Raw genomic sequence first — 26,803 nt, 5'->3', positions numbered from 1 at the left:
AAGCTTACTGGCCCATGGTATGCTGGCTACACACATGCATCCACACACACAAACACACAGACGCACACACACACTTGATTTATTTAGAATGAATTGAATCCTTTTCTAATTTCCATTTGCAAGAAGAGAGAGGTAAAAAATTATCCATGTGGACTCTCTTGACCATAAATGACTAGCTCTCTCTACCTTTCCCGCTCTCTCTTTTGCTCTCTCTCTTTTGCTCTCTCTCTTTTGCTCTCTCTCTCTCTCTCTCTCTCTCTCTCTCTCTCTTACACACAGAAACAAACGGTTGTGCTGACCGAAACACAGTGGTTGTGGAGTATGTTGTCTCTGCACTGCTGCCTCTGTCTGATTGCCTGTCAGAGCCTGGGTTTTGTCAGGCGGGACACTTGATTGGTTTTCCAGGCACACGTGTGGAGCGCCAGAATAAGAAATGGGGCCTGATGTAGTGAGGACACACCCCATGTGTTCCTTCCACGGTCATCACCGCGGTCATAATGGGATGAGGTCAGGGGGTTTACAGACCCTCCAGGATTTTGGCCATTCTGCAATCATAAAATTGATTTAGGCAAAATCAACTATTCCCTACATTTAGAGGCTTGTACATTTGACCAGTTGCTGATATTTATTTCATGTTAAAATCTCAAATCATTTTTGAATATAACTGACCCAAAGCCATAAAACATAAAAGCTTGCAATTTTAACCAATCACCTTACATTTACTGCATAATATGGTTTCATCAAGCCCAAAACATCACTACATTATTAAGATAATCACATTTTACAGCAGAAAGAATTTAGCACTTTTGCCAGCATATATACTGTATCTCACATAAGTGTTGCTACAATGTAAAGTACTGAGTGTACAGCTTGTATAACAGTGTACATTTGCCGTCCCCTCAAAATAACACAACACACAGCCATTAATGTCTAAACCGCTAGCACCAAAAGTACACCCCTAAGTGAAAATGTCCAAATTGGGCCCAAAGTGTCAATATTTTCTGTTGCCACCATTTTCCAGCACTGCCTTAACCCTCTTGGGCATGGAGTTCACCAGAGCTTCACAGGTTGCCACTGGAGTCCTCTTCCACTCCTCCATGACGACATTACGGTGTCAGCGTGTGTTGTTGTAGTGTGCAAGGAAAAGGAGCCAAGCGCAGGGAGGTAGGTAATAATAATGTTTCTTTTTTTAAAGTAAAGCGCACGTATCAATGAAAAAAGCGTGCATGCGCAAAAATGACTGTGCCAACAGCGCACTATCTTCACAACACCAAAACATAGAACAATACCTCACAAAGACGCCCAGGAACACAGGAACTAATATAGGTCACCTAATGAGGGAATGGACACCAGGTGTGTGCAATAACAAGATATGACAGTGCCGTGGGAGGAGGAGCGGCGTGACTAGAAGGCCGGCGACGACGCACGTCGAACACCACGCACGTCGATCTCCCTCGCAAGTCTTCGTTACACACGGAGCTGGTGGACGTTGGAAACCTTGCGATCTTCCACCTTCCCACTGTATCATCACGCTGGCGTGATTTAATTTGGTCATGTCATTATGGGTTGCCTGATTCCCTTATGATTGTGCTCGCCATTTTTCTTTGACAGTGTTCAGCAGAATATTGCGAACCAGGCGATTACCAGAATGCATTATTTGTGGAGTGCTGCAGAGATGTGGTGCACTAACAAGACACACGTCTCAAACATGTGACATAAATTCATGGCACACATAACTCTCAAGGTGAGATCCAGGGAAACGCACTGGTCATTGTTATTTTCCCCTCGGACACACAGAGCATTAGATCTAGACAACTCCGTCGGGAGTCATCCGTGATGGTTGTCTTGTCACATAAACCAATCACCATGACCATATGATTAGAGCTACAAACACATAAGTAACTCAAATCAAGAGAAGGTTTCTCTGCAATATGTGGGTGTGTTTTGTTTTGATGTAAGACGCCCACAACCTATGCTATCAACCAAAAGCTAAGCTAAGGAGTCAGTGCAAAATTACCTACATCAGACGCACCAACAATTAAATTCCTTAAGAATTACCAGGATATTTTAGCCCAAAACCTGGTTGCCTCTGATTTTCCCTGCCAGATGATTGAGAACCATGAATGAACCCTTCAACAAGACAATGACTCCAAACACACATCCAAATTCAGCATAGAAGTACAACCCTGTTTCCAAAAAGTTGGGACATGAGACAGGGACATGTTTACCGCTGTGTTGCATCACCTCTTCTTTTAACAATACTCTGTATGTTTTTGGGAAATGAGGAGACCAATTGCTGAAGTTTTGAAAGCGAAATGTTTTCCCATTCTTGCTTCATGTAGGATTTCCACTGCTCAACAGTTCGGGGACTCCTTTGTCATATTTTTCGAATTCATAAAGCGCCAAATGTTTTCAGTGGGTGACAGGTCTGGACTGCAGGCAGGCCAGTTTAGCACCTGGACTCATACTACGGAGTCATTCTGTTGTAATACATGCAGAATGTGGTTTGGCATTGTGTTGCTGAAATAAGCAAGGCCTTCCCTGAAAAAGATATCTGGATTGCAGCATATGTTGCTCAAAAACCTGTATATATTGTTTAGCAAGTCACCTGTGCCATGTGCTCTAATGCCCCCACGTGAATGCCAACCTTGCCAGACTTTAAAGGAAGAGGCTCATTACTGTTTTCCACTCCGGTTGAGGCTTTTTTTCAGAAAAATACCATACTGTTCATTGAAATGTTTTGTGCTTGAGGAATTATATAGTGCTGAAATAAGTGGATACGGCTCCCCCCTGTGTTTGAGCCCAAAATATGACTCAATGTATGTGATGTTTTTTTGCCACTTTTGCTAAATTTCTTGATAGGTGCCAATACTTTTTGAGTTAACTGTATATAACACACTAACGTGTGCAAAGATCAGCACCAGTGATAAAATGCAAGGCTGAATGATATACTGCACCCAAGTGGCTTCAGGACATAAGCTGGGGCATGCTAGTACAGTATGGCACATTACCATTAGGCAGGAACATAAGCTGGGTGAGTTTCAAGGTAAAAACCAAGAGACTTTCTGTGGAACATTAATGAAGAGCGTCGGGTCATTGTGGATGAGATCCTGTCACCTGGAAGACATTTTGTGTTCAGTGACAGAACAACATGACTCATCACCAGCTCCTGATTTTTCCATTCGTATTTTTATACAAATCACACCAGACGTGACCAGCTTTCTAGCCTAGTCAGTTTTCGTCATGGTCCTAAAGGCACCCTTGTTTTACAGCGTCACTGCATAAATGTGCATTTTGAAATGGCTGCCTATTTTTCATCATTGGTTTTCAGCTAGGCTGCATTCCTAACACGTTTTTTATGTGATGCTTTCTGAGTCATTGTTCCCTTTGGTCTGTTGTGTAAATCCTGACAGTCATATGGTATATACATGAGTTTCCAGTATGAAATTAGGCTTACACGGATGGGACAGGTACTTTATAGCCAAGACCGCATGCTTTCTCTAAAAGAGCACCTTTTAGAGAAAACCCTTTCTGTCATATTCAAATCAATGCTACATGATAAGTGACAATTCCGCTGCACACAATATAAGGATTCTGCACACTGACTTTCCTCATCAATCTCTCAATCCTTAAATAATAAATACACAAAACTTAGATTAATGACTACAGCCATGGGTCCATAAGGGATCGAACAATGTACAGCACATCTAGGAGAGCATAGTAATGCACATGTACGCACAAACATGCCACAGAGGTTTTATCATAGCTTATAAGGCTAGACACGTGTTGAGTGAGCCGGGAGCCCCGCCTTCCAAGCTCACACCTGATCACTGCGACGCAGACGGCGTGGGGCCACGAGGTGTTGCACCTTGGTCCTTGCCTCAGAAAACCAAGGTTGTTGTCACAATCCGAAAGTTCAATTTTGGTTGGTCACTCAGTACGACACGTCTAGGTCGATATTACAACCACGCCGAATGTGAGGCCCAAGGCAGCTTACCCACAGGAGCGCCCACAGGAGCGCCAGGGCATGACGATGCAGAAAACGCAGGCCGCCTATACACCAGGTCCTGCTGAATCGACAGCAGCTTTTGTTCCCCCGGCTGGGAGCTGTGGCACTAGGGAGACAAAGACTGACAAGACGGTCCTCTCTGCTGTGATAAGCCAAGGAGACATGCTTCCAATACAAGATGGAGACCATGGTAGTGCCGACAGTGCTACGTCCCCAGCCGGTCTCAGCGTAGACTTGCACCAAACAATTGCGCAGGATATCTGAAGGGCAAAAGGCGAACTGATGAATCTACACTTTGAAACCAGTAAAGGGACTCCCCACCAATCCAGAATGGTCGTCTTTCATGCTAAAGTCTGAGCTTCTATGTAGTTAAAAAAGCCAAGGAATCTTCACACAGTCCATTCTTGTAATAAAACTGCAGCATACATTTACACCTTTCAATGAATATAGACAAGACTGACTATTTTTATTCCCCAATTTCGTGATTAAGGCCTTGCTTCTTCAAAGCAACTCCCAGCAGACTTGGGATGGTTTGGATACGGGTCTTTGAAGCACATTTGATGTTGTTCAACCAAGAAGTCTAGACCTTCATGCACAGGAAGATACACACCCAACTTTGGACAAGAAATATAGCTAATGGGTTAAAAATAAATTCGCTCCACAAACTCAGCTGGAAGTAAGCAAAAGTTCCTTGGTGTCTAAAACAGACATACACTGACATGGCCCATAAACAACCGGGGAGTGAATACATGGTTCATTTAAAGCCTATAGTTTTTAAAAAACTTTTTCACTTCCAATCCCCTGGTCAGCTATTTATTTCCCAAATGTTTCACAAACTCTGCTTGAAACTTGCAGAGAACAAATTACAACTACACAGTGTGTTCGGTTAAAACCAACACATCATTATTTTGCACGTACTGTGCATTCGGTTAATAAACAAACACAACAAACATTTTTGAACGAGAATCCACTAATTTCTTTGTTCCAGTTCAGATTAAGGTATACTCAATAATATAGCTTCCCTACCCAGGTAGTCATTTTCAGTACAGGTTTAAGGAGGTGATTCGAAGTTGAAGAAAGAAAGTCCGAGCAGTTGGATAGACTCTGGCTGGATACCAAGAATAATACCAAGAACTGCACATCACTTTGCAGACCAGCACTGAGGTTGATTCAGCATACAAATTCAAGACGACCAGCTCCCTCAACGTCAGCAAAAAAAGAAGAGGATCGTTGACTTGAGGAAGCTGTGGAGTGTACACACCCCATTCCCCATCAACGGGGCTGCATACAGACAGTCAGCATTTCAGGTTCCTTTGTGTCCACATAACTGGACCATCAATGCCACCAGTGTTGTCAAGAGGGTGCAGCGGGGACTCTACCCCCTACGGCGACTAAAGAAATGTGGAACGCCACCCTGGGTTCTCCCCAAATACACCCGCTGCATCCAGACGGGCTTCAGCACAGCCTGGTATGGAAACTGCTCCGCCTGCACCCGTCATGTGATCCCACCTATGCAGGACATTTTTATAAGACTATTCCGTAGAAGCTGAAGGACCGTTGTCACCCCCGGGCGCTTGCTGTTCATTCGTGCGCCATCGGTCAGAGGTGGAATGCGGTTTTCGATCTCCAAGCCATCAGATTTCAAAACACTTGACCTGTCTGGCCACGTTCGCAGGCACCACTCACCTGGGCACCGTCACTCTTGCACTCTCCCATACAAACAGGCTTATATTGTGTACGTGCGCAAGTACACTAAAACCTGTCCACGCACGCACACACACAAACATAAAACACACACACAAACATAAAATACACACACAAACACAAACACACACAGGCCCAGTCTTGAGTTGAGCAGGCCTCCAGTGCTAGCGGCAGCAGTGCAAACCTCCACTCCCAGATTTATCGATGCAGCATTTTTCAGCCTGCCTTTACCGCGCTGGTGAACGCACTTAAGGGTATTATAGTGCTGCGGTGGGCCGGCGTGGCACTCAGATGGCACAAACAAACACACTGGGTGCTGTTCCACTTGTGCCAACCCCATTACTGGTATTAAATCCTGGGCTAAGGCCCCAAACTCACATTAACTGGGAGCCAAATAGCTGACACTGCAAGAGTCAAGAGGTTCAGAGAGAGTACAGCCACACCTCATCCCCAGCTAGAGATGGCAGGGGTCAAACAGTGTTAGTGGGACAAACTAGGGACATGCTAGGAGCTACGATTCTCTCAAGTATAGCTGTTATAGTGGAATATTGCAAATCAAATTGATAATGTAGTGTACTTACACATTATCACCATTATGAAACACTCACCAATTTCGCTGTAGATCACGGACATGATAGCCCTAGCAATTGTGAACATGAGATATGTTTTTTTAGGCTGTGCTCCATTCATAAGCAGATTTCATTGTTATATCTATGAGAGCGCAAAACCCTGCCTTCACCATTACTGTAGACACAGACGGCAGAGAGCTTACTAACAGCAGAGAGACATACTAGTCATTTTCCGATTTGACTGATGCCAAGTGCTGCCTGAATAGATTGGGGGGACAAAGTTGTGCTGTTCCTTTGCGTTTCCATGTTGCTATGTGGACATTGACTTTGGGTTGATGCTGGCATAGATGTGTTTAGCAGCTTTATAGGCTACTTTCATTAAGCAGTGGCGACATACAGTTAATAATATATCAACTAGAAATACAAAATGCTGCCAAACTGTAGATTTATACAAAGCTGTTGAACTAACTGTTCCTCCTTGAGTTTGGCTCACAAAACAACTGTTGGAAAAACACCTAAAATTGTGGTCATTTTGATTACAGTGTGCACAAAGATAAGCCTTATATGTATTTTTCAGCTTTATCTGATTTCTTCAAGAAACATTCAACATAGCGTAGCTAACTATGTATCTTGGAAAGTGTTTTCAAACGTATTCATTTTGGTTCAGTTATGAACCATAAAAGCTCCTGTACTCTATGGATATGAATAAAGGCACCAATATTATGAGTAGTCAAAATTCACATGATTTTTCCAGTGGGAAAACCATTTCTGTACCTACAGCATGTTTTTATCACGTTGTTAATAGACAGACCTTTTTACATTTAACTTTTTATGACAAATTATTTTACATTACACTTGTAGCTTTGGATGTCATGAAATTATTTTGGAACGGCACTTTATTGTGTGCCAGAAAATGAGGGCATGGCATGCCACCACAGACACGACCCCAGGGCAGGGCATGCCACCACAGACATAAACCGAGGGCAGGGCATACCACCACAGACACAAAACCACGGCAGGGCATGCCACCACAGACATAAACCGAGGGCAGGGCATACCACCACAGACACAAAACCAGGGCAGGGCATACCACCACAGACACAAAACCAGGGCAGGGCATGCCACCACAGACACAAAACCAGGGCAGGGCATACCACCACAGACACAAAACCAGAGCAGGGCATACCACCACAGACACAAAACCAGAGCAGGGCATGCCACCACAGACAGAAAATGAAGGCAGACAGATGTTAAGCGTGGGAATGACAGGTTAAGGCATACTCACAGCTGGCACTGGTCTCCCTTGATGCCCTTGGTTTGGCAGTAGCATTTGCCCGTTGACACCTGGCATAGATTGGCATGTCCGTTGCACTTGCAGGCTTCCATGGTCAAAGAAATCACAGCAAGGAAAAAAAAAAGCGAGAGGAGAGCATGTGAGAAAGGGTCAAAAGGAGAAGAAGTGCTTTCTTCTCACAATAATGCATAAAAACATGAAACTTGTGAGTCAAACATGTGTCAACCAGTCAGAAAGGAGACTCACATGACTAAACGCGGCTCTGAGCGTTGGGACAAATCTGACTGATTTAGACTATTTAGAATCATTTCTGGTGGACAAGTGGTCAAGGATCATGTCCTCGCCTAACTTTGATGTTAGAGACCTTGGGGAGTGACTGTAAGTCCGATAATGTGATTGTAGCAAAGAGCAAAACAGCACTGGATATAAACATACTGCCCACAGTATGCTTTAGTATGTCAGCACAAAAGAGCAACATTAGGCAGAAACATTTTTAAATCATGACTGTTAGCTATAGCTATTGTATTTTGCTGACCCCAAACCTTGTGAATAAAATTATTTGATGATATTGAATGTATACGTCTGAAATTATAGGACTGGCGAGTGTGATTATAGTTCTTCAATCTGAGAGGTCTGTCAGAGGGGTATACAGAGCAGGGGTAAACATGGTTTCAGAGCACTCAGGTCAAGGTAACCTGGGGCAGAGAAAGTATAATAACAAAATTATCTTATACCATTCTCTGATTCCATGTCTCTTTACGTGTATGATGGCGACGGGTCACGCCTGGGACCTGCTGTTCTACTTCGGTGCCGGCAAACTGATGACACATCCTGGTTGTCGTCCCAGATCTTCTCCACTAACTTTGAATGTCGTCATCCTCCTCATTCAACTCACGTTGCCGCTGGTTGCCGCCTGATGATTCCAGCGGTCGCTGCAGCCAACCTGGTCATTCTTGTCCTTGTCCGGTACGGTCAATCTGGATTCCTGCTAAAGACACTGGACATGTATTGACCTCCTGGTCATCTGTCCATGCTAACTGTTGCTGTGGCCCAAGGCCATGTTCTCTTTTTACTCCTCATCCAGATTCAGGTCTCGCAGCCCCTCGTAGTCTGGCTCCTCTCCAGGTTTCTTCCTGGGCTGACCTAGATGGGGAGTTTTCCTAGCCATTGTGCATCAACCTTGTTGTTGCTTGCTCTTGGGAATTTCAGGGATTTTCAACAACATGGGATAATTTGATCGATTCATGGGTCGCTGGTTTCTGATGTTGAGACTGCTTGTAAGATTACACGCTATAGCCATTAAAGATGCCAATATCTACAGTATGAGTGCAAATCTTCATGGTCATGTGCTGTCCCGTATGTTGGGTATTTTGTCATTTGATTCGAATTTGCTGCAGGTGGTTGGCAGGGGTCCATGATCATACTAGGCGTTGTGTGGCAGCAGGGTAGCAGATCATCTTCTGTGTGGTGATTAACGGTTGCATGGGTATGTGTGCTGGTCCATGAGCCAATGATGGGGTGCTGGGAATTGGGTTGGTCGACTGGGTGTTGGTTATGTTGGTTGTTCCCAGGTTCACCTTTGTCTGGCAAGGCCCCCGTATGGGAATGATCGATTGGCGGGTGCATGTCCGACTGGTGTGTCAGAAAACAACTGTACATCCTGGTGGTTGTTCGGTATTCAAGTTGGTTGGTACCGTATTCAAGATGGCAGGTTCATCTTGCCCCGGCGAGGCCCCAGGTGGTAGCATATAGGAATGACCGCTTAGTTCGTACGCACCCAACTGGTGCGTCAGGGGACCGACTGGTATGTGAGAGCTTGAATCGTGTGTCCGTGTGTTGGGGGTTTAGGCAACCCCCAATATCGCAAGTCAGTGCATTCCTTTCCACCAAGACTGTTAGGTCATGGCTCAGCAGGCAGGCAGGGGGTTTGAATGAATGCTCAGTCTAGAGTCTCAAGCAGCTGGTAGCAGGATGGCGTGCTGTACAATATAACGCAGGATCATTGGTCAAACAATGGCACTCCGCCATACATGGGGCCTGGCAGTGGTTCTGTTGGTACTAGTACTAGTAAGTATCGTATACTCGATCATGTGATGGCAGTGAGTTACCCCAGAGGAGCAGAACCTAAAGCCAAATCATGTATATGAAATTGTTGCGTATGTTTCTAATAAATGGTCAAACTAAAACATGGTGTATTCTATCTGAACTAACATGGGGTCAAAACCATTAGGGACCACTGTGATACCTTTAACACTGACAAATAAAACAATTCCCTCAAAGTAAAGAATTGTCTGTAAAAGAATGCAGACCATGCATGCTGTGCTACCTTGGCGCCAACAGACAGGGTCCTGTCTGTCGGGGCCCTTAAGATATTTGCAGACATGATCCTGCCCTGCTGCATGCTGGGCCCCTTAGATAATGTATTTGTAGACAGGGTCCTGCATTCTGTTGCACACAGATATTGCCTCCATTTGTTCACATTGCACATTGTGAGTGTATTCTGCCCACGGCATTGTGAGCCTGAACGCAGAGTGTGGCCAGGGGGCCCAGTGACGGGCTTGCACAGGGGCCCCGTGATCATTTAGTTACACTGCTGTGTTGAGACATGCCACTTTACATCCAGTATCTGGCCCATTTTGACAGAAAAACAGACAGCAAAATAATTAAATAAACAGAGGAAATACAATGAGGATTCTGTGTTGGGAAGGCAGCGCAGCTTGTATGCTATTTATCTTCGGGGCTTATGATCTAGGAGCTTTAGCTCTCTGTGCATCCCACCACAAATTCCCATATGGAGTTTTCCCCTCTACTCCGCCCCCACATTGAACTAAGTCAAATAGAGAAGTTTGACAAAGACGTGTATTCTATTATTTCGTCTTTGATCCAATGTAACTGGCCAAATTAAAGAGGCTATCAAAGAGACACTATTTAAGATGGCTGTCAATAAATCATTTTTCATGATACTATTCACTTGACAGTGCGGCCAATCCTGAATGAAAAATGACAAATAATCCCATCTCTCACAGCCATAGTGTACTACAGCTTATGCAATGAACGTGGTAACAAAAACAAATTCAACTCCCACACTTCCGTGACGCGCAGAGACAGAGTTTTTCAAACACACATACATCCTAACAAAAAACTCCCCTCACACTTATCAACAACCTTTTGCATTTTCTGTTTTAGAGAACAGGAAGTAACCAGATTTACTCAGTTGAAACTATTCCTAGCAACACAGATGGAATAACTGAATCCTATAAACATTCTGGCACAAGGCAGGTATTATGACACTCCGGATCAGTCCATGTGATGTATGATACTCTATATTCCCAATCAGGTGGTAGCTACAGTAAAACCAGAAGCCAAATTAATCAAATTAACAATCGATGCCACCATAAAGGTTTAGGTTTGTATAGTATACTACACTGTCAAATTACCAAAGTGTCTTAAATGAGAATTAACAGCAAGTTCATTCCTGTAGGCTGTGCAGTAGAGACAGGCAGCAGTTATGCAGGACTGTGGAGCTCCTCACAGTGCAGAGCAGACGCTGGATGATTTATGGCTAAATTAGGATCTGTATAAATGTGCTCACATAATGGGAGAGGAGCAGAGCACTGTGCTTCAGGAACTGCTGTTTCAGCACTTAGACAGGGGGATGTGGGCAGCCGGCATTGATTCTACTATACGACTACAACAGGACCTATTTTAGATTTCATCAACTCACCCAAATGACCAGCCAGTAAACAAAAGGTAATATTTCCATCTACCCATGAGCAAGGCACTTCTCCCTAATTGTTCCGTGGTCTCGACGTCACTTCAAGAGGGTGTCTTGGAGCATCCCAAAAAAAACACCAACGCACAACATGTCCTGTACATGTGTGTAGAAACATTAGTATTGAATATACATTCTGACCTCTGTCACAGGACAACTTGTAGTGTAAAGTATTTAAAGTTTAAAAAGGCTACTTGAGAATGTGAGGTAATTTCGCACGCACTTCTCCCTATCAATGTTTATTCATTAAACTCTACAAACATTTCCAGCTATTAGAATTTCCGTATGTAAACCCACTCTCTATTGGTGCATGCTAATTTCACTGCTGTAACAAATTAACACAAACTGGAATGGAACAAATACATAACATTGTACAGTATGCTTATGGAAAAATATATAATACTCTACTGTGCATAGAGATCCATATGAACAGGCTGGCAGCCTGACCGTCACTTCACTCTTGTTGTATAAAGTTTTAAAAGAACAAGACCGACAAGTTAGGGTTGAGCTGCCTAACTGCTCATAAGCAGGTATTGAGCTTGAGGCAGTTCTCAAAAACAGGATAGAGAATTCTCTTCAGGAGACACAAAGAACACTGTGGCACAATGGAGCTCACACATCAAGTCTATCTGAAACAAGCTGTGATATAAAGCAGACTGGCCAGAGAGGCAGGGCTGTCACCGTCCCATACTACTGTGGTCATATGTGACTTTACAGTTTGTGTCCCTATAGTGGAAACTTCTTCAGTCTGTATTTCCTGTAGCGGAACAATTCTACAGTCTGTGTCCCTATAGCAGAACACTTTTACAGTCTGTCTCTATAGTGGAACACTTTTACAGGCTGTTTCCCTATAGTAGAACAGCTGTACACTCTGTGTCCTTATAGTGTGATTTGTGGTTGCATGTGGCTATGTGCAAAAAATGAAAGGAGTTATCTGTCACGTCCAAAAACTCATTGAGATGGGAGGCAGAAATACTGAGGTAAAAGAAGGAGTTCCACAATCCATCAATGTGATTCAATAAAATTGTTTAGTGCCAATTTTGCCAATTTAATTTGAACATTGTAACAAACTCAGAGGGTTGCAGTATCTGCCTCTTTAAAGCTGTGACTGTTAAATCACCCATTGATTCAGGCGAGAGAGTTTAGTTGAGTGGACTCAATATCATAAATTGGTTGAGTAAGTGCCAGGGAAAAACTAGCCTAAGACTAATTCAAGCCTTCCAGAACTAGACTTCAAGTTATCTGTTGAAAACTGATTTGTTTTTAGCAATGTGGAACCGGAACCTAATCGTTTATATGCTACCTGGCTAGATGAATTCCATTTACAGTGAATATGCCTGCATTTGGCTGCTCATCCATTCATTTAACATGGCATTTGTCACTGCTAGTTCTTTACCACGCTAAAACCGTCTTGATTGAGGATGCCCTGAAACAGTATTGCTTTAGGATCCACTAAACTAAAGGAAGTGGATGTGAAAAAAGCATCGGACATCTTCTGCTGACAGCACAAAAAATAAGATGCAATAAGAAAAACTATTCTAACTGACGAGGGGATTTGATATAAATCATATTTCCTCTTCCTCATGCAAGCCCCTGTGGGAGATTTGAATCTCTCAGCCCACTGCATTCAGCCTGTGTATGAGAGATACAGTGGTGTTTGTGTCTGAGTGTTTTTGTGTGCCTTCATACAGTAAGTGCGTGTATGACTGTGTTTTTGTTATTGTGATGCATACAGATCATGCACTGAGCTGGAATCTTGATCTTAGAAATTGAAGATTTATACATGGATGATCTTTTAACAAAGAAATAAATATGTATTTTCCTGATTCACTATTCACCTCAAAAGGCAAAATCTAAAGCAACATTTCTTTCTACAACCCCAACACACACACACACACACACACACATACACATACACACACACATCCCTCCAACTCCCATCTTCTCCTGGCCATATATAGTTTAAATTGTGATGAGCTGACCTCTGGCTGACCCCCTCCCAGTGAGATCATGCCCTCACTGCTTGTTAGCTCTTTAATTGGCACTAGCGCCTCCTCAGTCTTTAGCTAGGGCTCTAAAATGGAGAATAATACTGCAGGACATGTAGGATTATCTAGAATGATATATCCCAGGCCATAACCAGTACAACGTAGGTTAGACAATAACGTTCATACCAACTGATTCGTAAAACTTCTATTTACAGGGTTTAGTGGTAATATTTGCCTGAGAATCTACAGTTTTCTTCCTGAGAAATGTTGCAAGCCATATCAGAGAGAGAGTGAACATTATATTCATTAACTGCTTAGAAAGGTTCCATGTAGCCTCCATTTATAGCCTAATAGCGTAAGCAATTAATGGTATACAGCAGAAGCAGTGGGAGTGGGGTGTATGGGATGTTATTTACTGAGGACTGCGTGTTGTGAAAATATGATAGGCTGCTAGGGTTATAATGACACTCACAGGGAAAAAATTGTTAGTGAACATGCATATTTTGTATTTTTGCATCTTGGCTCCGCACATCTTCTCACCAGTTGTGATGTGTTCAAGGTATTCTTGGTGAGGGAAGGATATAACCTATAGACTTAGTGAGGGAAGTGTTAACCGATAGACTTAGTGTACATGCTGTTGGCAATGGCAGGAAAACCTGTCACATACAGCAATTTGAATGGAAGTACATACAGTCGATATGCTACAACAGCATAAACACACACACACAATGAGTGTTAACAACGGATCATAGTAAGGCAGAGTAGAGAAGGATGTAGAGAAGTTAGATAAAGACAGCTAATTATTTCAGTTTTATTTCACATCACACTTTAACATAATGAAATGTACTTTCTGCTCTGACAGATGTTCAACATTAATTACATATATCATATTCTGTCTGTCGAGATGTCAAAAGCCTTGCATGCAAGCATTAAGATTATCAACTGATCTATTTGAGTGAAAGAGGTGTTAAAACAATGTTAGTGTTCTAGGAGCACCTTAACACATACTACACACACATCACAGAACACTGGGTTCTGTCAGAACAGAGATGATACTTCTATCAGGCTTCAAACTTTACTTACTTCTACGAAACTTCTAAATTCAGACACTTCTAATAGGCTTCAAAATTTAGGTACTTCTACTAGGCTTCTAACTTTAGATACTTCTACTAAACGTCTAACTTTAGTTGCTTCTACTAGGCTTCTAATTTTAGTTGCTTCTACTAGGCTTCTAACTTTACATGCTTCTATTAGGCTTCTAACTTTAGATGCATCTACTAGGCTGATAAACTTTAGATACTTCTACTAGGCTTCTAACTTTAGATACTTCTACTAGGCTTCTAACTTTAGATACTTCTACTAGGCTTCTAACTTTAGTTGCTTCTACTAGGCTTCTAATTTTAGGTACTTCTACTTGGCCTTTAACTTTTGTTACTTCTACTGGGCTTCTAAATTGTTAATTCTACCAAACTGCCGGTTATCCCTGCAGTAACTATACTTGGAGTGCGTTAATATCAGTCACATCAATGTCATAATTCCTGAAATGCTCTACTACTAAGTTGATTTTTGCATTTTGATTAACTGACTAATCTTATGCTACGCAAAGATTAATTACTTAAATTTGTATCTTAAATGATCATATGAGTTGTTTTATCACATCCATTATTAAAATAGTTGTTCCCATATAAATGGGTTAGGTAGTTTCTTTTATCTCTATTCAAAACTCTAACACTCATTCGGAAAGCAGCTTGTGGGTGAATATAAATTCCAACTTTTGGATATTCTAATTCTGGCATGATTCCAAAAGGCATTCTACATCACTTTGCAAACCAGTATAATGTGACAGCAGCCCTGACACTCGGTGAAAGCCACAGGCATTTAAAATGAACCTCAATTCAAATTCAATAACCAGGACTCAGTCACAAAGAAATACCGTCACTGGGTGGTAACTACAAATAACAAAAATAACAAAAAATACATCCTAGGAAATCTGCCTATTAGTATGTATTTGTGTTCATGTTGTATAATGTTAAAGCAACACACACATTTGTTTTACTCCGGCTTAATGTTAATTAACTATTTTACACTGTGGTCACTGTATTTAAAACAAACACAATACAGTTCATTGGAACGCTGAGTATAATTGGCACCACAACAGCAGAGCTAAATCTTGAACACTTTTGAAAGGGTGTACTATTTCCACATTTGGAGTTATATATATATATACACCACTGAATTTGCTGTGTGTGCGTTACAAGCCAACATACGGCAGAGCAGGTCTTTGCAGATATGTACAGCCTGTTTGGTTTTTTGCTCTGACTGCTTCCTGCCCCACACAGCCTTTCAAACTCCTCTTAATTTCTTTCCATAGCCCTTCTAGCAAGAGACAAGTTTTAATAATAATTTAATGAATATAGTAATTGAATTGGAACAACAAATTTTCTTCCTTCCCACAAAAATGTAAATGTTTCAGTAATTTACTCTGATCCTTCTTAGCAGTCAAAGGAGGATAGATTATACTGATTACACTGGCTCATGTTGGTGGCAAGAAGTATGATGTGCTAACTCAAATCAATGCCTGGTGTTCAGGATAGCCTGAGCATAGTCAGCACACACAACAGTAAAGCCTCTTCTGTACTGCTTAACAGATATGCTGGCACAAAAGCACATAATCAGACTTCAAGTGTGATATATACCATATAATATATACATACAGTATCTCACAAAAGTGAGTACACCCCTCACATTTTATGTAAATATTTGATTATATCTTTTCATGTGACAACACTGAAGAAATTACACTTTGCTACAATGTAAAGTAGTGAGTGTACAGCTTGTATAACAGTGTAAATTCGCTGTCCCCTCAAAATAACCCAACACACAGGCCATTAATGTCTAAACCGCTGACAACAAAAGGGATTACACCCCTAAGTGAAAATGTCCAAATTGGGCCCAGTTAGTTATTTTACCTCCTGTCATGTGACTCGTTAGTGTTACAAGGTCTCAGGTGTGAATGGGGAGCAGGTGTGTTAAATTTGGTGTTATCGCTCTCAAAGCCCCTCATACTGGTCACTGAAAGTTCAACATGGCACCTCATGGCAAAGAACTCTCTGAGGATCTGAGAAAAAGAATTGTTGCTCTACATAAAGATGGCCTAGGCTATAAAAAGATGGCCAAAACCTTACAGCAATTTAACAGGACAGGTTCCACTCAGAAAAGGCCTCGCCATGGTCGACCAAAGAAGTTAAATGCACATGCTCAGCGTCATATCCAGAGGTTGTCTTTGGGAAATAGACGTATGAGTGCTGCCAGCATTGCTGCAGAGGTTGAAGGGTTGGGGGGTCAGCCTGTCAGTGCTCAGACCATACACCGCACATTGCATCAAATTGGTCTGCAAGGCTGTCATCCCAGAAGGAAGCCTCTTCAAAAGATGATGCACAAGAAATCCCGCAAACAGTTTGCTGAAGACAAACAGACTAAGGACATGGATTACTGGAACCATGTCCTGTGGTCTGATAAGGCCAAGATAAACTTATTTGGTTCAGATGGTGTCAAGCGTGTGTGGCGGCAACCAGGTGAGGAGTACAATGTGTACAAATGTGTCTTGCCTACAGTCAAGCATGGTGGTGGGCTTTTCATGGTCTGGGGCTGCATGAGTGCTGCCGGCACTAGGGAGCTACAGTTCATTGAAGGAACCATGAATGCCAACATGTACTGTGACATACTGAAGCAGAGTATGATCCCCTCCCTTCGCAGACTGGGCTGCAGGGCAGTATTCCAACATGATAACGATCCTAAACACACTTCCAAGATGACCACTGCCTTGCTAAAGAAGCTAAGGCTAAAGGTGATCGACTGGCCAAGCATGTCTCCAGACCTAAACCCTATTGAGCATCAGTAGGGCATCCTCAAATGGAAGGTGGAGGAGCGCAAGGTCTCTAACATCTACCAGCTCTGTGATGTCGTCATGGAGGGGTGGAAGAGGACTCCAGCGGCAACCTGTGAAGCTCTGGTAAACTCCATGCCCAAGAGGGTTAAGGCAGTGCTGGAAAATAATGGTGGCCCCACAAAATATTGACACTTTGGGCCCAATTTGGACATTTTCACTTAGGGGTGTACTCACTTTTTGCCAGTGGTTGTTGAGTTATTTTGAGGGGACAGCAAATTTACACTGTTATACAAGCTGTACATTCAATACTTTACATTGTAGCAAAGTGTAATTTCTTCAGTGTTGTCACATGAAAAGATATAATCAAATATTTACAAAAATGTGAGGGGTGTACTCACTTTTGTGAGATACTGTATAATGTATAATGTACATAATATGCTTTAGGTACAGTATATGTTGTGTATCAGCTTGCACTTACACTAAATATCTAACCCTTAATTTAGGTAAGAAATTTCAAATAAAAATATATTTATTTATCAGGAATAAAAGTTACAGTTATTGGTTATCAATTTTTTTTATGAATTGACTATAAGATCAAGCTGCTAAAACAATACAAAAAATGTCATAACCTTTTTTGTTAATCTTTAACAAATGTGCCAATAATTCTGGTGGGCCCTCTGGCACTGTATATAAATATGTATAAATACATTTATAAATTATCTTATATTATATAATATATAAAGTAAATACATTTAAAACATAGACACAAAGCCTACTAGACTATATGTTCTTATATTATCACAGTATTGACCCACTCCTTTTAAATTAGGTTCAACTATGGACTTGTTTTCTAACTGAGACCTACAAAATCTCTACATCCAGTTGATAGATGACTCGCAAGAAATGACGATAGAAGACATATTGTAGAGGGGAATGTTTGCAAAGAAAACAACCTTCACCAAGACTTCAGTCATTTCTGCAAATCTAATAATCCATGTGGATCGCAAACAATGTCTGGCTAAACATGATTAAGTGTCACTTAGCTTTGCCTACATGACATGGGGAAAGAAGGGGCAGCTAGTTTGTTCTTTGTGTCATAATGCAGGATGTCAGAAAGACAAAATCGAAAGAGGACATGATGGACAAGAATGCAATAGAGAGGAGAAAGCTTTTCTGATCCTCTGACAGGTCAGGTTTGTCTTAAGGCTTGGTCTACAATCAGTGACCTTGTTTTAAAAAAAAAAAATGATGCTACTGTACTTGTTTAATAATTTCCTTTTTAGAAGGATGCAACTTTTTACCTACTGTACATCTCCCACCTACCCTGTTAATCAGCCTACAGGTATAACCCAAAATAAAAGAAAGACTTGAGTAAATGGGGAGATACAAAGTACTCTACATAGTGAAGGCAGGCGCTTTCACACAGGTGTGGTATAACATTGCATTATGCTCCGGGAACATTTATTCACTTGGTGAATGAAGATGATTCTGATTTTTATCTACTGTACTGGTGATTTTCCTTAGTTTGCTATTCTAACGAAAGCAAACAAATTAACAAACCAGCTAGAAAGAGAGTAATTCCAGCTCATTTACTTGTTCAAATATAAGTACTAACTAGGTAACTAGCTGCCCATTGTTAATGTTGGCCAGTTCGGACATTTACATGCAAAAGTGAACAATATACATTGTGCAAATTAACTTGAAGAGAAGAAGAGCAGAGTGTACTGTTGCTGTCTATGTAAATACAAAGGCTATATATAGGGATAAGGTAAATACAGTATAATGCCAAATGCATATTATTTTGTCTAGAAGAGGAGATCTCAGTGAGTTTGAAAGAGGGGTGATTAGTGTGGCACATGAGTGACGGGGGCTCTACCTGCTGATGTGTCATGCTACACCATTTCAGTCACAGTCACTAGATCCAAACCCAGTTGAGCGCTTTACTTAATGATGTCTTTCCAACAATTCCTTCCAATAGTTCCAGATACTTGCACACTCTATGCCACAGGTGTCAAACCGGTTCCACGGAGGGCCGAGTGTCTGCAGGTTTTTGCTCTTACCTTGTACTTGATTGGTTAATTAGGTCACTGATTGGTTAGTTTCTGCACTCACCTGGTTGTTTAGGTCTGAACTGGGTACCAATTTATGGGAAAAACCTGCAGACACTCGGCCCTCTGTGGAACTGGTTTGACACCCCTGCTCTATGCCAAGACACCGCGAAGCTCTTCGGTTGGTTTGTTGTCAAAAAGTATGTTAGTGTTTCCTTTATTTTGGTGGTTACCTGTAGTTCCTTAAAAGCTACTTAAAAGTAGCTCCCGAGCTCTGTTTGCAACCATAAGCACTTTATGATCCATTAATTTCCATGGTGAGTAGGCTTCTCCCCTGGCCCTGAGGAGAGCTAGCTCTATGTGTCTATAACATATGGCTGTGTTGAATTACAGCTCTAGGTCTTGCTCCTCCTATGTGTGGGAAGTGGCACAGATGGGATAATTGACGTTTCCATCGCAGATCTCCATCTAATTAACATATCCAACAAAGTTGGCTTTAAGTTGTTCTGGAAAAAAAGTCTATACTAAATGGCATGTATTATTACTGTTGTTGTGATTATTAAATAGAACCAGGTAGCTTAACAACGGGAAAGCTTTTGTTCACCCCGGGGGTATAGATGCAGTATGTGTGCTCCTCTCTAAAGCGTGGTTGAATAGGATAGGAACAGGAATAGGATCTATTTAATGCTTAGCTAAAATTCTCTTAGGAGAACAAATCATTTTCTGCTAAAGGTTCTGCCCATCTTGCCTTCATTCAATTTTGGACAGTCTGCTTTTTTTCAAGAATATATTTGAATGGACTTCATATTCGGTCTTGAATGACCTTGTAACAGGAAGAGCTATGAATGCAGACAAAGGTTCATGGCCTCAGACATCAATAGGGCCTTGAATAAAAAGGGACAGGCTTACGGTACTTTCCACACTCAGCAGATTAGTGTATAACGGGAGAGCAACAGTCTTAGGTTGACATATCTGCTAACTTGACCGGGGCTTGAACGTGCGATCAAGTTGCATAATGTTTCAACTCCCATCACTCACGTTGGCACATTAACAGACACTGTATGTAAACCTATATTGTAGCTTTATTACAGTTTAAAGTGCTGTGAAGCCAGTAGAAGTACATGTTTCTTCCAGGTCAGAGTGCAGATTTAGAGAGTCTGTCTGTGTGGGTTTATGTGTGTATATGCCAGTCACGGCTAGAAATTGGGCTGTTGGAAGAGGAATGACTGGATGCCACTGATGATACTGCTCACCATGGGCCACTGATGATACTGGTTACCATGGGCCACTGATGATACTGGTCACCATGGGCCACTGATGATACTGGTCACCATGGGCCACTGATGATACTGGTCACCATGGGCCACTGATGATACTGGTCACCATGGGCCACTGATGATACTGGTCACCATGGGCCACTGATGATACTGGTCAACATGGGCCACTGATGATACTGGTCAACATGGGCCACTGATGACACTGGTCAACATGGGCCACTGATGATACTGGTCAACATGGGCCACTGATGATACTAGTCAACATGGGCCACTGATGATACTGGTCACCATGGGCCTAAATGGCTCAGGTACACACACACACCACAGATTCTTACCCATAATGTAAGCAGAAATAAATTTTTAAGATGATTTCATTTCAGAATTTGTGTTTGTACAATAGATCTGAATACTACCACCTACTGTGCATGCACTATTGTAATTGTGTACCAATAAGATCCGGGCAACCAGAACAAATAAATACATTAAAAAGACAGTGACTGTAGCACAAAATGAAATGCTACAACTGTATGATTAATGTCAAATGTTGCATAGACTTGAGCAAAAAATGTCCCAGAAAATGTGGCGAACGTGAAGGTATTTGAATACTTTCCCGAAGACACTAAATATTTGATCTTTTTTTTTTCTTCAGTCATTTTACTTTTTTTCTTTCACTCCCAATATTTTTGAAGCCCAATTTGTGATTAAGGCCATGCCTTGTAACAACAGCTCCCAATGGTCCTCCGGAGCCTCAATCAGAACATGCATTCACAAGCAAGGCCAAGTTCTTCTGCTACTTATCACACCACTCGCTCAACCAGTACGTTTCAACTGAAACCTACACATGCTTGGAATAGAGCGCATTCACCAGCCAACAACAACACACGAGACAACAGGTGTCTGACCAAACATATGGTGACACAACAGTTCACAAAGTAAGACAACCCTGTCCAACGTTATTCCAACGTCATTCCACCCGCATGGCAACTCTCCATATGACAGCCCCAGGAACTGACAGTAAGCAGTGGACAAGAATTAAACTCAGCCAAGTGTTCTCATCTGGAAAATGCCCATTCATTTTCACAGACACAAGGCTCTGACTTGTTGATCTTGAAACATTCATCTGTTCCGATTTCCTTTTCATTCTCAAAGTTGTGAGGCCTCTGCCGTAACCGTGACCTGTCACATCAAACATCACATTGTCTATCAATCATCCCTGATATACAACGCTATCTCAATCACACAACCCCAGTACACACAATAGTTATAGGGGGTGAGGACGCAGTGGGTGCCTGGACTGTGAACTTTCTTTTTTAAATTACAAAGGCTTCAGAGCACCTAAATATCTGGAACAGCTGCAACTGTCTAATCCATCAGGCGGGGTGAGCAGTAGGGAGGACGTAGCCCTGTGCCGAGCTTCAGCCCTGATGACAGAAGTCTGCACTGACCTCTGGTAGAGCAGACAGGCATGCACACACACACACACACACACACACATAGAAAAGCTGTCCTGCTGTCTCCTCCTTCCCTCCCATCGCAGGATACACAGGAGCTTGCTGGGCATGTATTCACACACAACAGCATCCTCCCACACTGAATATGACAGACACTCATTTATACCCCGACAAGCCAGAGTGTGTACGTGTGTGTGCGTGTGTGCGTGTGTGTGTGTTTTGGGAGACACAGTGAAAGCAGGAGACGGAGCAACAAGCTAGCCCTGTTTCCCTTCCAAAACGGAAGCTTCTCCGCGGCAGGATAAATGTCTCCCAAACAGACGTTGTCACTCAAATTGAGCAACAACCTCTTGGGTTAAGTAAAGGGATTAAAGCAGAAGTAGTCAATGGTTGAGTTAGAGTATTCACTCTTAATGATTAAAGGCTAAGGTTTGGGAAGGGCTTAAAAAAACAAGTGATAAGTACTGGGATTAAACCAGCAGGTCTTGGAGCAAGAACGCACATTTTATGTACTTTCGCCAACCCCATCCAGAACAACCTATTAAGCCGCTGGCCAATTTGAGTTATACAACTCACTGGTGCCCCTACTGGCAGGTTCTCAAGGTGATACCCAACGTCCTGTGGATTTGGTCATCTTGAATGAGAAGCTGCTCATTGAATACTGAGGGCACAAAGTTTAGAAATAGAGGAAAAGGATGTTGAAGCAGCCTACTCTACTGCATGCAACATTTATGGAAGGCAACAAAAGACAATTGTGCATAAGAGCTCAGCAGTGTGGGAACACTGAGATGTGAATCCCTTTACATAAAAAGGTTAGCGGGTAAGCAAACAACAAAACAAAATAAGTATGAGTTTAAGAATCCCTCAGGAGCAATTTAGGTGTTGCTGAGAGCATGAAACCGCAACAGAAAAACCAACAAGCAATTCAGGGATTGAAGCCATTAAACAAACATGCAAGATGAGGGACAAAAATACAGACAGGCAGACAGACAGACAAGGTGCCCTACTATAGAGTCTGTAATGGAATTCACCAACCTAGCACAGTCTGCCATTTCCAAAAGCAATAAACAACATTTTAATTGAACTCCGCAGCGGTGGTTTCATGCGAGCAGGAAGGAACAACGAGAGGAAGACAGAACGACAAACACCAGCTCCCTGGGTCTCACAGTGTGACTTTGGTGTGACTGTGTGCCCACACTGCAGTTATGGTAAAAACAATAAACTGGAAGACAGAGTTAGTGCACTGGAAAAGTAGGCCAGATCGAAGCTTTCAGAATAGTATTACACAAGCACAAGGACCAGTCCAGCAATGAGGAAACAGAGCAGTCATGGCTACCATGAGATTAAAGCAAACGCTGAATTAACTTGGTTAACTGTACCTCAGCCAGCACCGTCTGCCTTACTGTGTAACCCACAGAATGCTACCGGTATGCAAGTTGTGATATTGAAAAAGAAGTGTCTGGTATTGTATGTTGTGTTATTGTCAACTTACTGTGTCCTATTTTGTATGCAGTGTTACTGTACCCAACTGAAAGTGTCTGTACATTCCATCATTAAGGTCCAGCAAATGACATCTCTAACCCCAATATTTTTTAATCGCACTCTTGGAAGGGTACTGCTGGGAGAATGGGATTTGCATAGGACAAACATACTGCGCCAATGTAATTAAAAACTATTATGTTACCATGCTGGTCATTTCACATGCTGACACTTTTTAGAGTGCTTATCAACATCCAGCCCCCAAACCTTCTCCCTCAATCAAATATTCCCTCTCCTTCTCAAAGTGCCATAATGCCCAGAAAGAGGTGCAATGTGGCTGCTGCGGTAAGGCTATTCTTTTTGACACGTGTGTTGAAAAACTAAGAATCCACTTTCCTTAACCGGAAATTGAGGTTTTCCTCAATTGGACTGGCAAAAGTTCATAATTACGGCAGATGTTTCATGTTTTACTATCCTAATTCGATCTGTGAAACATATTTTAGGAATCACAAAACATATTTTAGGAATCACTTCCCATTCAGTCTTCCCAGAACCTAAACCTAACCCAATTGTCAAATGAACCCTAAAAATGAATACTAGGCAAAGAATGGTAGTTTTCCCACAGGGACTGGTGAAAATCTCACCGCAAGGTCAAAATGTCCATGTTTTACTAGGATTCTCAGTCCCTACCAGGTTAGTAAAATTGGGAACACACAAACAAACTCACACGCACGCTCTTTAAGGCCCGCACACCCACAACCCTCTCCCATACATGGTCAACATGTCTTCTATCACGGTGACTCCAGACCGGGCAATCTCTCCTCCTTCGTCTACTGTCTATTTCCCCCCTATCTATGTGTACATCCTCCGTTCTTACTATCTCCAAGGGCAGCTCTGCACTCATATTTTAGCTTGATGCCTTGTTGACATCCTGTCCTTCTCCTTTCATCTCTCCTCCCTCCTCTATCTCTCTCACGTTCTCCTGTCTCCTCTCTCTCCTCTGTCTGACTGTCTGGCTGTCTGATGTCGACTCAGGCTACTTCCCCTCCCCTACATGATGTAAAGACGTGAGGAGGGGAGCCTAATCCGGCACAGATCTGTGGCTTGGAGCCATTAAGGAGCAGGTGAATGTACCCGTCCTGAATAAGGGAGACGTAAAACAGCCTTTTGTCTAGGCGCAGACCTGCGTGGTCAGCCGGTTAACCCAGCAGCCCTGCTGAAGAGGTAAATACTGTATGATGGACAGAGTCAATAAATTGCATTTAATCATTGACAGCACTAAACCAGGACAGGAGACCATGATGGAGGGAAGATGGGGGCGAGTATCGAAGGAGCATGAGAAAGAAGAGAGGGAGGGTGAAATAATGTATCTATCAAACATGCACAGGGGCTGCATGTCAACCCCAAGAAAAATATTAAAAGTGATTTAATGTCATGCTCCATATGGGGAAAACACACACCTGTCAGTCAGAGAATGATCATAATATACGTCTCAAGTTTTATTCTTATTCCATTTTTCTTCTTCTCAAATTATTTTCTATCCTGCTACGATAGTCTCCAGATCTATTTCTCTTTGTATTTCAACCTTATCCTTTCCATCATCTTTCTCCCCACCTCTTCACGAGACCCTCTCTTATTTGTGCTCACTTTCCTCTTTCAAATTTTGATTTAATATGGAGAGATTAATGGTGTTGTGGGCTTACCAGTACATGGTTTCATATCAGTAGTGATCACAGGACTGAACAGGATAGAAATATCCAAAGTACTTGAACTTTAATTATACATAATGCTGTGGAAGTGCCTGTCTAGGGTTGTAAAGCCACCAGTAATTTACTAAAGTCACTGAAATAGTACATTTGTTTTTATTTCTGTGTCCATATTGTCCATTAGTTTCTATTAGTTAGAACATAGATGAGGTGGTCTATGATGATTATCAAAACTAATGAACAGAGCCTATATTCGCCAGTGGCAATATTTTCAATTAATTTCTGCAACTCTCCCAACTACTGGCTTTTTTGGTAAAACTGTGAATGTATTACACAGTGGATAAGGTAAATCCAGCGTCCATCTACTCCATCTTTGAACACATTCAGAAACACATGTGTCCTTTCTGCCTGTTGTTGTGAAGCGTTCCAACGATCTGCTTTGCAGAGGATGCATGGATCTCAGAGCCAAAGCATTTAAACACTGCCCCCTCCAGTCCACTCTGGTTCTCTACACCCGCCAGTGTACTCACCATGACACTTTCCGCCGTTAGTGGGGTCTCCATGGTAACCAGGCATGCAGGTTTGGCACTGCGGTCCGGTGGTCAGGTTCCTGCACTGCTCGCAGACACTGCCATTCACACACGTACTGTGGCCATTACACTGACAGGCTGGCAAGAAGGGGAAAGAAGTCAACAGATGAAACAAACCAATCGTTGGTTTGTGTCTGAGACTTAGTTCTATACAGTGTTCTATACGATGAGTCTCAGCTGTAGAGAGTTTTCAGGTGGGCAAAGATGCATAGGCACATGTGTAGGTCTGTCAACGTTTATCTGTCTGTGTCTGGCTGTGTTTACTTACCAGGACACTGGATGTAGATCCAGTGAGATCATTTATCTCTGTGTCTGGCTGTGTTGTCTTACCAGGACACTGGATGTAGGCCCAGTGAGATAATTTCTCTCTGTATCTGGCCGTGTTGACTTACCAGGACACTGGATGTAGGCCCAGTGAGATCCTTTATCTCTGTATCTGGCCGTGCTGACTTACCAGGACACTGGATGTAGGCCCAGTGAGATCATTTATCTCTGTGTCTGGCTGTGTTGTCTTACCAGGACACTGGACGTAGGCCCAGTGAGATAATCTCTCTCTGTATCTGGCCGTGTTGACTTACCAGGACACTGGATGTAGGCCCAGTGAGATCCTTTATCTCTGGGGCAGAGAGCAGGCTCCAGCAGCATGTCTCTGGTCTGCCTGGAGAGGCTTTTTGTGGGCCCACGGTAGGAGCCCTCCATGCACCGGCCTCGCCCTGTGTTAGTGGGGTCTCCACACCAGCCACACTCGACCTGATCCAAACACTGGCCACACGTCCTCAGTCCAGAGCAGTTCTGAGCTACAAGGCGAGAATCAGAGAGTGATGGAGAGACGGAGAAAGAGAGAGAAAGAGGTAAGGAATTAGAGAGAAAGGAAGCGAGAGAGAGAGAGAGAGAGATTAATTAGAGGCATCAAAACGTCCCTCATAGAATACTTGGCTGCTCTTCATAACATTAATTAATCTAAGTAAGCACTGTTACATCCATCCACCTAACATCACATAAATAAAGTATACGATTGTTACTCTTT

General features: G+C 42.5%; 1 protein-coding gene across 2 annotated transcripts in view; it reads right to left on the bottom strand.

Annotated features, from left to right (window-relative positions):
* Positions 1-26,803, bottom strand: part of atrnl1a (attractin-like 1a) — a 247,344-nt gene that overhangs the window by 134,363 nt on the left and 86,178 nt on the right. For both annotated transcript variants that reach the window (XR_004575815.1, XM_010869853.3), the window contains exons 19-21: positions 26,355-26,573; positions 25,717-25,854; positions 7,568-7,661 (exon numbers count right to left, since the gene is read on the bottom strand). Coding sequence is in view for 1 of the 2 variants with exons in the window: in XM_010869853.3 (XP_010868155.1) it covers positions 7,568-7,661; positions 25,717-25,854; positions 26,355-26,573 (451 nt within the window). In the remaining variant the exon portion in view is untranslated. The remainder of the gene's footprint in view (positions 1-7,567; positions 7,662-25,716; positions 25,855-26,354; positions 26,574-26,803) is intronic.

Source organism: Esox lucius, chromosome 6 (assembly GCF_011004845.1).
Source record: "Esox lucius isolate fEsoLuc1 chromosome 6, fEsoLuc1.pri, whole genome shotgun sequence".
NCBI lineage: Eukaryota > Metazoa > Chordata > Actinopteri > Esociformes > Esocidae > Esox > Esox lucius.
Note: the sequence above shows the minus strand (reverse complement) of the source record. Positions and strands in the feature narration are given on the sequence as shown.